General features: G+C 33.3%; 1 protein-coding gene across 1 annotated transcript; it reads left to right on the top strand.

Moving 5' to 3' along the window:
• The first annotated feature begins 6,471 nt into the window (after nucleotides 1-6,471).
• On the top strand, nucleotides 6,472-7,017 carry LOC140840695 (protein LATERAL ORGAN BOUNDARIES-like). The gene has a single exon (XM_073207869.1). The coding sequence runs from the start codon at nucleotides 6,472-6,474 to the stop codon at nucleotides 7,015-7,017; it is 546 nt and encodes a 181-aa protein (XP_073063970.1).
• The last annotated feature ends 9,521 nt before the right edge of the window (nucleotides 7,018-16,538 follow it).

Here is a 16,538-nt window from a genome sequence, read left to right as displayed (position 1 = left end):
GGAAATGATGGCGCATATGCGCGAGAAGACAAAAACGCTGGTTTGAGCAACTGGCGCATATGCGCGACCTTGTGCGCGCATATGCGCGAAACGTGCAGCACATGCACGATGCCACTTGCCTTGCATGCACGGAATGTGTGTGTATATATATATATATATATATATATATATATATATATATATATATATATATATATATATATATATATATATATATATATATAAATATATATGTACATGTAAAGCTCGATTCTCCCTCAGCCAAAATCAGAAAGTTTAGGGAAAGGCTTCGTTCTTAATTTTCAAATTCAATTTGCGAAGAATCCGGTTGTCTGAATTGAAATCCGACTTCGGTACTGTGTTCCTATCAACGCAGGCTACAACTGGACGTAAGTTTTGTTACGTTTAGACATGTTTTGAATTTATGATGTTGTCAGAACTGAATATGATTCAAATATGGTGTCTCTGCTACCGTAGACATCGTATAATTGAAGTCAGATTGAAGAACAGATTGTTTCTGTATTTGTTATGATTTTCAGAGTTGATTTGACTGAGATTTCATATCAGATTTGTATTGTTATTGAGATTATGACTAGTATTGTTATTGATTACGAAGTCTGATATTATATCTGTGATGTTTAGACTGACGGGGTATCGAGACTGTGTTGTTATGCCGTTTAAACATCAGTTGATTTAGATTGATCAGATTCAGATATGATTTCGATTAGATTGGGATATTATTGATATGACTCAGATTGTATCTTGTTCAGACATTGATCAGATTGTATACTGAATTGAGTATTGATCAGAACAGATTGTGTATTGAGTTATTTACTGATACGTTGTATTCGATATTGTCGTTTCAGACTTGATATGGACAGATTGGACTTCGAGACTTCGTCTTCATCAGACATGGAAGACAAAGGTATAATTCATGTGATATTCGGGAAGACACAACTCAAATAAGATCATATTTGAGTTTCCCAGCAAAAATCACATACTAGCTTTATTGTTTATATTATGCTTTGTTTACAGATTGTTATACATTGCATTTTAAGATATTTATGCTCTGTTTACAGATTGTAATACATTGCATTTAAGATAGGAAAGTCTTGACAGCTCAGTCAGACTTCTAGACGTTCGGTGTATCGTACATAGGAGCAGACACTATCCGATTGTAGCACCACGATACAACCATGGCCGAAGTCTAGGAATAAGACGTACAGTTACCACGATCGGTTGAGTAGTTAACAGCCATTGACGTCTTATTCATCACGGGATCTCTTGAGTTATAGTTGAGTCGAGTCTAGACATGATTTGACTAGAACTGCATGCGTTTATGAATGTGGTTTCATAGACTATGAAACCCATTGTTATTGCTTTCAGTTATGATAGCATGTTTTTATGATTTGATTGAGTAGCATGTTTATCTGATTCGAGTTGCATGCTTATCTTGATTAAATTTCATAGATTATGAAATCTATTGATTTGAATTATATTCATGATAGAATATTTCATGATTTACTTTATGTATATGCATGTTTACCATGTTTTATACTGGGATTTATTCTCACCGGAGTTATCCGGCTGTTGTCTTGTTTTGTATGTGTGCATGACAACAGGTGGGGCTGGATCGGGGTCAAGAAGATGATGAGAGAAGACGAGTTAGCGTGGTGATTCCGGACTCATTGTAGACTTGGTTTTATTACTTGAATTTAGTAACTGAACCTTAGACCTAGTTTGTACAGTATTGTACTTTTATACTGAAATGTAGTTTTTATACAGAGATATATATTATTTAGATTCCATTACCTTCCGCAGATGCATTTTAAAAAGAAAAATTTTTAGACCCTGTTTATCAGAACTGATAATTAAATCCCAACGATGATTAAGAAAATGATTAGCATCCGGGTCCCCACACAGGTTGTCCCTGGTCAAAGGACTAATGATGTACAACCATAACTGCGGACTATTACATTCGATAATTAATAACCACGTGTACAATTTGATGAAGTGTTGTTCAGTATATCATCACATGATTACTCATATATCAAATGATCACTCATCTGTATGAATGGACATCTTCATGCACATATTAATGAAATATGGTGTTTACATTATATATGTTAGTCTCAAGCTCAAGTAACCTTTATTCTTATTTTAGGCGGGTCATTCGACTTGGAACCTGTTTAGAATATACGGTATACTTCCTAATAAATTTCATGATCTTACGTTGAGAGACAGACCTCTCGTGGCACCTTCTTAATATTCAAAAACTTTTTCTATGCAGCTTATATAGGTATACATATAAAGTAAATGTCATAATTGGATATAACCGTAAAATATTTTTTTAAAAAAAATTGTTCTACATAAGAGTTTAGGCTTCCAATTATGACATCTACTTTATATGTATACCTATATAAGCCTGTCATATGGTGTTGGATACGTTAATATCCAATATCACTAGACATCTACTCTAACATGTACACCAATTTATGAAATATCCATATATATGCAACCGACAGATTCCACCTGATCCTATTCTGTTATTTGAAGTTAGGCTTCCTTCTTGAGTCTTGATTCTCTACATAAACCTTCTTATTGCATCCGTCCAACCCACTAGTTTACACCCTTAGTTTGTGATGTGAACAAGAGCCAATTCCTTTAATATGTTTTTTCCCTTAAAATGTGGTTTAATAGCTGAAAACCTTGTACATCAAACAAGCGAACCAGAGTTCAAATGTGGGTAAACATTGCTTAATTTTAATTTTAAAATAAAATAAACCTAAGAATCAAAGTTTTTTTTTTTATAAGAAAAAGAGCATTGTATGCGTCTTTAGCTTATATAATCTATAATTTATATACACATTTGAAACATATATAATTATTTGAGAAAATCATTTATTTGTTTACTAACTTCTTATATTTTAGATTTTAGTCTATTATTAAGTATTCAAAGTTTGGTTTTGTAATAAATTTGAGTTTTTTTCTTTTAGTCATATATTGTCGGGATACTGATGTATCGCTAGAAATACTTACTTACATGACACCAGAAAATATTAACGTATCCAACACCATATGTCAGGCTGTTGATAATTTAACCCAAATAACATAAATTAAAAGTTAGTGCACCGAGGCCGAATTTTGATAAACTGATGGACTAAATTTTAAAAAATTGAACAAATTAATTGACCAAAAGATGTATTTTAATAAACAATTAAATGTGTAACTATCTTCATTTTAGTGGTGGAGGATGCCTTTGAAAAAGCAAAAGATTTTGCTGCAACCAACATCTTAGTTTATACTTAATAGATTAGATTTGTGTGTGTACGTATAACAGAATATATTCATTAATTCAGCTTGAGCCCACTTTTTTTTATCAAACAAGAACTCACAAAACTATCTATGCAAGTTGAGAGTCGAGACGAGCAATGAATGGATATTACCTAAAGCAAAACTGCTAATACAACTGTCCTAATTAAAATGGATTATAATTAATTTTTGGGAAAAATTATATTTTTTATATTACTTCTACGTTTTTCATTTTTAAGAATGTTACGAGACAATTCACAATATTAATCCACTAATTTTCATTTTTTTTCAATTTAGTCCTTTTCACTTGAGTGTTTTGTGACACTGAAAAATGATTGTGTATCACCGAAAATTTATGACATGACATAAACGATTGCTAATGTGGCGCCGGACATCGCTGACTTGTCCAATGTGACGTCAACACTCTCGTGAAGAAAAACCAAAAGTGAAAAAAGTGCAATATAGTGTACTAAAATTGTAAATTATTTGATAACATGAACGAAATTAAAAACATACAAATTATATAAGGTGTGATAACTTTTCTAGAATATAGCTACGTGTGACTGTTTGTACGTTGTAATTATGGAATATATTATTTGGGAAATTATATTTATACAACTTTAAATACATGTAGTAAATTTAACTATCAACCATATTTTTATACAAAAAAAAAATAAATTGTAGTAGTTATAAACGAATATCACAGAATAATTTGCTTGTGGATAAGATGATGAATGATACATAATATAAACATAAGAAATTAATATTCGTGGATAATATAATAAAACATGACAATAATTTTTTCTAGAACTTGATTCAATCATTGAACAAAACAATGGTAGATAATGAATCAACATGTTATCTTCCCAACCAAGACACACTCAGATTCTATGGGCGGAATAAGTGGAAGGGATTAAATATATTGTGTGTATATATTTACATCTTCAATTCCACTTTTGATTGACTTTTGTTACATTTTCTCCCAAACAAAAATTATATATGTCTAATTTGTGAGTGGATATTCCCATCAATCATCCACACTTACACCATTCTTTTCCTTATTGATCATTTATTAATTTTATTTTTACTGTCACGGAAACTATGGTACAAGTTCTACACATACAACAGTGTCCCAAGTACTCTTATTAAAGGGGCACTGGACAAGAAAACAAAAGTACGAATTGGCCATTGATACAATAAGAATCAAGCATCATTAGTTTGAGGTAAAAACAGGTACATTTATTGAATTTTTCAAGTCTCGATAACTCGTCCATTTCAACTTGTTATTTAAATTTTTATTCGCATTAAATCCTTCCATGATTCACTAAAGCACTGTTCGGTTTGACTTATGGGATTATCGCGATGGATGTATATTATATGAATGATATATTGTCTAATCTTTGGTAAAATTTGAGTCAAATGTTTGTGGAACAAGGATATCTTTCACACCGAACATTTCGTAAATATCATATAAATTAAACATGCTAACGATGAAAGTTGAATTCAAGTTGTTTAACCCACAATCGATACATGTGAGAGTCAAGTTTGAGCTTGCAAGTGAAACCTAGCTCGCTGGCCGGATGAGTCCGATCAACAATCGCCTCAAGAAAAAATACAACATCGTTCAATTGAAAATCGAAAGCGAGAAGACTATCAAGATTCTCGATCTCTCATAGCAATATTAGAAATAGGCAAGAAAAAAATTTGGAAGTAAATATTTTGACACACCCACACACATCTAGTCCATAAAATTATTAGTTGCATGCAGTAGTGACACAGTCTTCTTTTTTAGTGTACCTTTCATTTATTACCTTTGTCTTTTCCCTTCATTCCTTCTCCAATCACTAAATTCTCTGTGACCCATCTCTCATTTAATTCGATTTTCAACTCTTCTTCTGAGGAATAATCTTTAAGTGGGGGGAAACTTTTTATTCTTTCAATTAGGGTTTCCCTCATTACACTGATGCCATAAAGCTCTCTGTGCAGTTCTTACCCTATCCTGTTCCTGCAGTTTGGCTTTGAGAAAGCAAGCACCTGTTTCTTGGAAGAGATTATCAGCAAAAAAGGTAGTTTTCTTTTCAAATTTTCATCCTATGATCAAGATAACTCGACCACACAGGTAAATTCGTCAGCCCTTTCTTTTCTTATAATTGACCTTTTCTAATTTCTTTAATTTGATCACTTTCTTGTGGTAATTCTATGTTTCTTTGGATATGCTCCAACCATGTAGCTGACAGATGATAATATTAGTATATAATATTTCTGAATGACTGCTTCTTGATCTAGCTAGGGTTTTCATTGTATATTGCATTATATATGGCTCTAATTAATTAATAATCTTAATTTAGAAAATATCTATAAATAATTTAAATTTGTGCTTGAAAAAAATGTTAACATAGTTCTGATAAACTGATTATTTATATTTTCCAATTAGGCTTCAACATTAATTGAACAGCTGGATCCTAAATGATGCGTGATATATTTTGAAATTGATTTTTGTTTTCGAAATCGTAATATTAACGAAAACCAAGTTTTAATTCTTCTATCCACTCCTCCGATCCTCTCGTTCGAATTCCGGATACACCCATCCTCCATATTGGCCTAGTGGTGATTGTAGGAAAATTTGATAGATGGATGCACAAAAATTTCAATTTCATCAAAAAACTGACATCAGCATTTTCTGAATATTGTCTTACACTTAGGAATGTTTGTTTATATGACCTTGTCAGTTTTAAACGTTGTCCTACTCATAGAACTATATGTTTTATGGTCAAACGAGAAGGTTGTGAATGAGAAAAAAAAAAAAAAAACTTAAAAAGATTAAAAGAAAAAGAAAAAAAACCTCGAAGAATAATTGATCGAGGTCAAATATTTACCTAACCTAGTGGTGTCACGGTGAGGAAAATATAAAATTTGTAGGAGAAAAATGGAAATAAACCAGGATTATTATTTCTAAAGTAAACAAAATCTAGCGATGAACTTTTGAAACCAATAAATAGGTAAAGTTAAGATTTGAAAATGAATTCTATAGATGTACGTTGCACGAATCATTCAGACAATGTTAAAACAAAGGGGGAAAGAATTGACGAAAGCAATTAGTAACTGTTATGATTTCAAGAATTTACTTGTTATTTTCTTGATTGATTCAGAGCAAGACCAATGGCCTCATCCACCTCATACAACCCTCCCTGCGCAGCCTGCAAGTTCTTGCGGCGAAAATGCTTGCCGGGATGCATGTTTGCTCCGTATTTCCCACCAGAAGAGCCCCAAAAATTCGCCAATGTTCACAAAATCTTCGGCGCCAGCAACGTCACCAAGCTCCTCAGCGAGGTTCTCCCCCACCAACGAGAGGACGCAGTTAATTCCCTAGCCTACGAAGCCGAGGCACGTGTTCGAGACCCTGTCTATGGTTGTGTTGGTGCCATCGCCTTCCTGCAGAAAAAAGTTGACCGCCTGCAAAAAGAGCTCGACGCTGCCAATGCTGACCTGATTCGTTTCGCTTGTAGTGAGAATAATCTACCAAACACACTGCAACCTCGAACGGCAGCGCCGATCCCCCGACTGGTGGAATACAACAGGATAAGGATTAATGGAAGTGGAGGAAATGGTGGTGGACTTCATCGAATACAAACTAATTTCCCATATCCATTTCCACTTCCAAGGAATGATAGTGATTACAACCCTCATGGAGGAGGGATCAACTGACATATTCTAAAAAATGAAGGGTATTGAAAGAGCAGATGATCACCAATATAGGGTTCATGTCTCTTCAGTGATACATTGTTTTCTGCAGTATGTGGTGTATCTCCATTTCGGTCCATCTATCTATACATACATATATATATATATGGTTTAATTTTCGAGCTAGTTACATAGCCTCACATGGGCTTGTTCTAGCTACTAGCTCTCTGACGAAAACTTTATCACCAAGATGTGCAATAATTAAGAGTATATTTGAAGCCTGATTGAGGCCTTGAGGATTGAATTCTTTGGTTTTAAATAAGAGTTCAAATAATACATAAATTGTCCATGTGAACACTACTCTTTATTATTATTTTGTGGGCCACTTCATGATTGAGATTAGATGGTGATTATATTGTTTGTTGATGTAATAGTAATTTACAAGTAAAGATTCTTGGTCATGATTCTTTCTCCTTTATACATCACTAGTATGATGCACGTGCGTTGCACGTAATATCAATTATATTATATAAATTAAAAAAATGATATTCTAAAAAAATGAATCATTTTGTTATTTATCTGGGCTTAATTTCTTATCATATTAAACGATTTATAAGAACTTATATAACTTACTTTCAAAATTGTTTCCCAAATTAAAATTCAAACAGTTGATTTTATGTTATATAATACATTGTAATGAACATAATTTATAGAACAAAATGAACTGAAACAATTTTTTTAAAGAAATTATATATTCAAACACCACATATAAAGTAAAATAACCTAAAAATCAACCAAATTATGGATTTTATTAATGTCATAATCTGAAAAAAACGAAGCATATTAAAGACAAATAATTGTCAATTGAAAATTAATGTGAGTAACTCATAAAAATAATATTAAAACAAATGAAATAGCAATATTGATAGTAAAATATAACTTATAATATTTAATTTAATCTCTTAAAGAATTTTTTTTATTTTTTATTTTTTATTTTTATAATTATGTATCATAGATAATAAATTCTATATATCGATCTTTCATAGACTAACATTGATGACTATTAATTTGTTGTTAAATAAGTTTTAAAATAATAAATAAATCAACATATGTAAAAAAAATGCACATTCAAATAAGCTTATCTGGTAATATCAAATAAATTCATATGATAATTATTAAATATATATTTTAAACTACTGGTATGATTTTCATCATTAAAATTTGAAAAATAACAAAAGAAATAAACATTCATAAAAAAATATTATTTTTGTATCTATTAAATTAATTAGTTTGATTTCAAAATAATTAAATAAAGATATTAAATATCATATGTAAAAATTCTTATAAATTTTTCATATATTTTTTGTAATACTATAATTTATTACTTAATTATAAATTGCACTAAAAAAATAAGTACAAAATTGCAATAAAATCATGGGAAAAAATGTAGAGAGAAAATTAAAATAATAAAACATTTAAATGTAGTATAAAGATGAGTTATTTGATAAAATTAATATAGGAGTTACATTCTATTATTGAAGTGTGTATAAAAGGTTAATTTTATCATTGCACACTTGGAAAACAATGTCCTTTATCCACACTTTTATAGGTATATAGATATACACACATTTATATATATACACACACACACACAACACACACAAATATATATATATATATATATATATATATATATATATATATATATATATATATATATATATATATATATATATATATATATATATATATATATATATATATATATATATATATATATATATATATATATAGCCCCCTGTTTGTATATGCAATTCTTAACTATATACATAGCTTTTTTTTAATTACAATTTGGGATGGGGTTGGGGGATTTCGGACACGAGACTTATGCAATTATTTGACACACTTAGCGCCACTCGGGGCAAAGGCCACGAAAACTCTATACCTAGTTTCAGTGGTGGGCAGAAGGTGATAGGTAGGAAACAACTCTTCGACTTATTTTTAATTTACATTCAAGTGTGTGTATACTAGAATATATGCATGTGCGTTACACGTGTAGAACATAAAATCATGATACGAGGAGAACAATTATGATATAATTCTTACTATATTTCATTTTTCAACCATTAATTCAATCTACGATACCTCGATAAAGTTTAGATTTTATTTTTTACTTTAGTTCTTGAATGCTAAGTACATAATGTCGCAATATTCTGTGTAAATATAAAAATATTTATTAATTCAAAAACTTGTGAAAAATAACCAAAAGAAATTAAAATAGTAGCCGAAAAAAAAAATTGCATTGTAACTACGTATTACACAACCATTTGCACTAGATTTTGATTTTAGACAATTATCTTTTTAATAAAAAAAAATTTGTGAATCCAAGGCTGAAAATACGGCGAGGAGTGATCGTCGGTGCTAAGAGGTTGCATGGACAATGAGTGCTCCTGACAGACTTCTAGGTAAAAAAAGAACATAATTAGCTACTAGCCAAAGGATGTTAGCTGTTGTTATGAATTTTTCTTTCATACTGGTACCCAGGAGGTGAGTGAATTTGATTCCTTCGATTTATTTTAAAATCCATTAATTAATGAAAAATTGGACCCGTCTCAGAGATATATATACGTAAGACTGTATCACAAAATAATCTACTAAAAAATTTGTGACTATAAAACTTTGAACGAGAGTATAAACTTCATTTTCCTTCGATTTATTTTAAAATTCAATAATTAATGAAAAAAAGAAATCAAACAAAAAATGTAGTGTAAATTCATTCCAAAAAATGGAAGCTAGATTTCATTTTTCTTCAATTTATTTGTAAATTTCATTCCAAAAAAGAGTCAAAATTTAACTTTTCTTCAATTTATTTTAGAATCCACTAATAGATTAAAAACTCTTTTAACGTCCTAGAGATTAAAAAAAAAAAATTGAATCAAAATATTAATAGTTCACTATCATTTAGTTTTGTTAATGATTTCATAATAATCAATATTGATTAGTTCTACTAGCTTAATATTGTATTGTATTTTTAAAAATAAAGAAAAAATTAGTTATTATAATAATTTTTTTTCATGAGTACATAAAAATTTCAATGTTGTTGATTATATTTTTGGTCTATTAGTTTACCACTTAAATTTTTGTGGTCCCTAAATATTTTTGTTCAATATTTTTTGTTCTTGATCTTTAAAACTAATACACAAATATTAGTCCTCGTTATTAATTTGATGTTTAAAATTAGCATTTTGTTTTGTTTTTTGTTATGTTTTCTTTCACTACAAGAAAAACGCTAAACGACAACGGATCCGTTGTCGTAGGCTTTTAAAAACTGTTGTAATTGAGGGTGTTGTTGAAAGTCCGTTTTAACCATTGTTGTAGCTCAATTTGTGGCGGTTTTTAAACAATCGTCGCTAATTAGCGACGGTTTATAAAACCGTTGCTAATAGTAGCGACGGTTTCCCATCAAGTCTATCGCTAATTTTAGCGACGGTTTTTTAATGATGTCCGTCGCTAATATTTTTATTATAATAAAAAAATTACTTTTAATAATTTAATAAATCTAAAAAAAATACTTATAATCTGACTTATAATCTGACTATGCTAACAATATTCATGATCTTAAGTAACACTCAAAATTTTTTTAAAAAATAAAGCGAACAATATTTATCCTAAATCGAAACTAAAATCGTGTAAGAGAGAAAAATTTTACGAGTTGTGAAGTGGTATGGAGAAAATGGATTGAGTGTGGTGTTATTTATAGACAATTTAACGACGGTTTATGGTTAAACCGTCTCTATTAGCAACTGTAATTTCATTTAACCGTCGCAAATTTAAAAACTCGCGCTCATTTTAGCGACAGTTTTTATTAAAGCGTCGCTAATTTAAAATTAGCGATGGTTTTGATTACAACCGTCGCTTAGATATGACCGTCGCTAAATTAAAACACGTAAAACCGTCGCTAAATATTAGCGACGAAGTAAACACTTTCGCTAATTTTCACGACGGTTTAATTAAAATCATCGCGAAATTTAGTTTAGCGACGGTTTTGCTTATAGCAACAGTTTAAAAAAACCGATATCGTTTGTCCAAAAAATACGCTAATCGACAACGGCTTTCAAAAACTGTTGTCGATTGTTCAAAAAAACACGTTTTGACAAAATCGTAGTCAAAACGCACCTACGACAACAGTTTTCACTAAAATCGTTGTTAAAAACTATACGACAACGGTCGTTGGGCGTTTTTTTTGTAGTGTTTAAAAGTCTAATAATTAAATCATTAAGCTAAAAATTCAATGGAGATAGGCATTGAGTGGAAATAAATAAAAAAATTAATGATTTTTTATTATACTTTTATAATCATATCTATGACAAAAATTTATATAATTTTTAAATTTAGATAATATATTTTAAATGATCTAATTTATTTAATAATTAAAAATATCTGTACTATATAACTGAGAAAATAGAAATATAATTTTTAATACAATCAACTATAAAAAAAATATTAATTTCTTTCAAAACAAAGGAATATAAAGAGAATCGGATGAGAGTTATAAATAAAATAGTTCAGATAAAATGTATATAAATTACTTAGAAAGGATAATATGGCCAAGGGAATCAAGAAAATTATATAATCGAAGATTGTGAAAAATAACCAAAAAAAATTAAAATATTAAGCTGAAATTAAAAATGTCACACCCCGGGACGGGGGTTAGTTGACACCGGCGTTGCTCTCAAATATTCATTCGAAAACAACAAGCCTCAGAAGTACAGAATCTCGTAAACCAGTCTTTTATTCATAATACGAAATAAATCAATTGTCTGTTACAACTCGAACACTGATGTTTTACAGCGGAAATTTAAAACCAAATATTACAGTTTCTTAACAGATGCAGCGGAATAAAATAAACATAAACTGAGAACAACAGTCTTCTTCACCAGCCCCAGAACTGGATCTGTTCCTCTTCTTCTAACATTTCTTCAGTACTCTTATCTGAGATTGGTTTGGTGGGTGAGTGATATGATTGTCACTCAGTAAGCAGGGGCGGGAATAACTCCCAGTTTTCGAAAATCATTTTAATACAGAACAGTATTTCAAGAATATACAGAAACTCTTACTTTCAGAACAGGAATCAGTATTCATAAATCAGTAATCAGTAATCAGTATTCAGTAATCAGAAGTTTAACAAGTAAGCACTGAGCACATTCGTGAATTTCATGGCTAAACTGATATCAGTCCCCTATATGTTCTCTCCTCTAAGGGGTGAGGCCAGTAATCAGTAATCAGAATTCAGTAATGTTCAGAATATATATTCCTACCATTAGTTCACTAAGTTTCAGTGCTTCGAAATCAGATATCAAGAATCAAGAATATACTTTGCTTTAAAACAGAAGTCATCAAACAGTTTTCAAGATATTTATACATAAGCCCACTTACCGTAATTTGCAATAAGGTTTCGGTAGAAGTCTGGAATATGCTCGTTCTTGCCACTGGTTTCTACTGCTCGAAAATAAGCACCCTCCCTTAGCTCGAAATTCAAATGATAATCTCAGATTTGTGTAACACCAATTCAGAGATTTGAGAGTGTTATTTATAGGCAAGATTCTGACTATTAGTCTCCCAAATAAATGGCCATAATCTGCCATTAACAGCCTTTATTTCGAGTTAAATGCTTCAGTTACAACTCAATAGCTGAATCAGTAACTGTCTGCTGGAATTCGCTCTTCTGCTGCTGGATTCGGCCTGCTGGATTCGGCCTGCTGGAAAATACCAGCTTTTGAAATATTAGCTTCTACTGGAATTTTTAGCTTATGCTGAAATTTGCTAGCTGCTGGAATTTCAGGTTCTCACATCCCTCCCTCCTTATGAGAAGTTTCGTCCTCGAAACTTGGCTATACTTGATCTTCAAAGAGATAGGGATATTGTGTTCGCATCTTTTCTTCCAACTCCCAAGTAGCTTCTCTTTCGGTGTGGTTGGACCATTGTACCTTGACATATGGAATAGTTCGTCGCCTCAGTACTTGGTCTTTGTGATCCACAATTCGAATCGGAATCTCTTCATATTTCAGCTCTTCATTTAGATTACTCTCCGCCCGAAGTGGTCCAGCTTCCAGAATGTGACTTGGATCAGAGATATATCTTCTCAACTGCGATACGTGAAAAACGTTGTGGATCCTTGATATATCGGGTGGAAGTGCTAATTTGTAAGCAAGCGTTCCCACTTTCTCAAGAATCTCAAATGGTCCGACGTATCTGGGGTTAAGTTTCCCAGCGTTATTGAATCAGAATACACCCTTCATGGGTGACACTTTGACATATGCCTTCTCTCCAACTTCAAATTCCACGGGTTTTCTTTTCATGTCAGCCAAGCTTTTCTGTCGATCTTGTGCAGCCTTTAATCGCTCCCTGATCATAGCAACTTTATCCACTGTTTCTTGGATTAGTTCGGGTCCAACGATGGATTTTTCTCCTACTTCATCCCAATACAGTGGTGATCGACATTTTCGTCCATACAGAGCTTCGTATGGTGCCATTCCAATGCTGCTGTGGTAACTATTATTGTATGCGAACTCGATTAAGGGCAAATGTTCGCTCCAAGTACCACTCAAGTCCAAGGCACATGCTCTCAGCATATCTTCTAGAGTTTGTATTGTCCTCTCAGTTTGGCCATCAGTCTGCAGATGGTAGGCCGTGCTAAGAGTAACCTTAGTCCCCATAGCTTGTTGAAAGCTCTTCCAAAATCGAGATGTAAATCTAGGATCTCTGTCTGACAGTATGCTAGCTGGAACTCCATGCAATCGTACAATTTCATTAAAGTACAATGTGGCTAGCTTGTCCAAATTATAGTTCATACGGACAGGTAGGAAATGCGCCGATTTCATGAGTCTATCTACGATTACCTAGATGCCGTCATGACTTTGTCTCGACTTGGGTAGGCCTACTACAAAATCCATGGAAATATGTTCCCATTTCCATTCCGGGATTTCTAATGGTTGAAGAATTCCTCCAGGTCTTTGGTGCTTTGCCTTGACTTGCTGGCACACGTGACATTTAGAAACAAATGTTGCCACGTCCCTCTTCATTCCACTCCACCAGAAATTTTTCTTCAAGTCTCTGTACATCTTGGTACTGCCAGGATGAACTGAAAATTTTGACTTATGTGCTTCAGACATTACTTCTTGTCGAAGGTCATCAATGTCTGGTACGCACAATCGTCCTTTCATCCACAATATTCCTTTGTTGTCTATCTCGAAATCTGGTGATCTCCTTTCTTTGGCTTGCTCTTTCAGTTTCACCAAAGCGGAATCTCTATCTTGACTCATCTTGATTGTCTCTCGAAGACAGGGTTGTGCTGAAAGTGAGGTCAGGATCACCTTACTCATATTCTTTCGACTTAAAGCATCTGCTACTTTGTTGGCTTTGCCTGGATGGTAGCTTATTGTCAAGTCGTAATCCTTCATGAGTTCGATCCATCGTCTTTGTCTCATATTTAGTTCTTTTTGAGTGAACAAATACTTGAGACTTTGGTGATCGGTGAAAATCTCACACTTGGCTCCATAAAGATAGTGTCTCCAAATCTTTAGTGCGAACACCACTGCAGCTAATTCAAGGTCATGTGTCGGGTAATTCTGTTCATACGGCTTCAACTGTCTTGACGCGTATGCAATCACCCTTCCCTCTTGCATGAGTACACATCCTAAACCTTCTTTGGATGCATCACTATAGACGGTGTAGTCCTTATCTTTCATAGGTAATACTAGCACTGGTGTGGATGTAAGCTTCTTCTTCAAAGTTTCGAAGCTTTGCTCACATTTTTCACTCCATTGAAACTTAGAGTTCTTCTGTGTGAGCTTGGTGAGAGGTATGGCTATTGAAGAAAATCCTTCAACAAATTTTCGATAATAGCCTGCTAATCCCAAGAAGCTTCGAATTTCTGTCACATTCTTTGGTCTAGGCCAATCCGAGATTGCCTCTACTTTCTTAGGGTCCACAGATACTCCTGCTGCTGATATTATGTGTCCCAAGAATGCGACGCTCTCTAGCCAGAATTCGCATTTCTTGAACTTGGCGTATAGTTCCTTTTCTCTCAGCTTCTGGAGGGTGAGACGAAGGTGTTCTTTGTGGTCTTCTTCACTTGACGAATATACTAGAATGTCGTCGATGAATACCACAACAAACTTGTCTAGAAGTGGTTTAAACACTCTGTTCATGAGATCCATGAATACTACCGGAGCGTTTGTTAATCCGAACGGCATCACTGTGAACTCATAGTGTCCGTACCTTGTTCTAAAAGCTGTCTTTGGGATATCGTCTGATTTGACCTTCAATTGATGGTAGCCTGACCTTAAGTCGAGCTTGGAAAAGACTGAAGCTCCTTTGAGTTGGTCAAACAAATCATCTATCCTTGGAAGCGGATACTTGTTTTTTATCGTGATCTTGTTCAGCTCTCTATAATCTATACACATCCTCATACTTCCGTCCTTCTTCTTTACAAATAGGACAGGAGCTCCCCACGGAGATGCGCTTGGTCGGATTTGCTTCTTGTCCAACAACTCTTGAAGTTGCTCTTTGAGTTCTTTCAACTCTGCTGGAGCCATTTGGTATGGTGCTTTTGAGATTGGTGTAGCATTGGGCACTAGGTTAATCTCAAATTCCACTTCGCGATCGGGAAGTTCGCCCGGGAGTTCTTCAGGAAAGACATCCGGGAATTCTCGTACTACCGGAATCTCTTCTAGCGTAAGTGTGGTTTCTTGTTTTACCTCGCTTAACATGGCTAGGTAAACTTCTTCTCCACTTTTCATGGCTTTCCAAGTTTGAGAAGCAGAAAGAAGAGTCTTTCGTTCTTTGGTCTTGCCATGAAATAAAATTTTCTCTTGGTGTGGAGCTTGGATGGTTACCGTCTTTCCATGACAATCAACTAAGGCATGATTCTTGGCTAACCAATCCATTCCAAGAATTACGTCGAATTCCACCATGTTTAGTTGAATCAGGTTTGCCTTGAAATTCTGATCTTCTATGAGAAAATTAATATCCCGATATAGAGTGCGAGTTTCTAAAATTCGATTAGCAGGAGTTGCTACTCTATATGGTTCTTCTAAGTTATCAGGCTTAGCTCCTAACCTCTTGGCAAATCTCTTAGACATGAATGAATGCGTAGCACCACAATCAAATAACACATAAGCAGATATATTATTGATTAGAATGGTACCGGCTACGACATCATTTGAGTTGTCCGCCTCTTCTTGAGTTATATCATAGACTCGAGCATTTGACTTGTTCTCCTTAGGCTTATTTGGAGTTGCTCTGCCTGCTGGACCATTTCTCGGATCTGGAAAAGGGCATTGAGCAATGCGATGACCCATCTTTCCACAACGGAAACAAGCTCCCGAATTCTTACGGCATTCACCCGTGTGAGTGAATCCACAATTTTGGCACTTGACTCCCTCTTTGCTTGATGGGGAAGAAGTGGTTCCTTTGGCTGGATCACTGGTAAATTGGTTGCTTGAAAACCTAGGCCTTTTGAATTGTTGGCCCTGTTGGTACTG

This window comes from Primulina eburnea, chromosome 9 (genome assembly GCF_022965805.1).
Source record: "Primulina eburnea isolate SZY01 chromosome 9, ASM2296580v1, whole genome shotgun sequence".
Lineage (NCBI taxonomy): Eukaryota > Viridiplantae > Streptophyta > Magnoliopsida > Lamiales > Gesneriaceae > Primulina > Primulina eburnea.
This window is presented reverse-complemented; position numbering and strand designations above follow the sequence as displayed.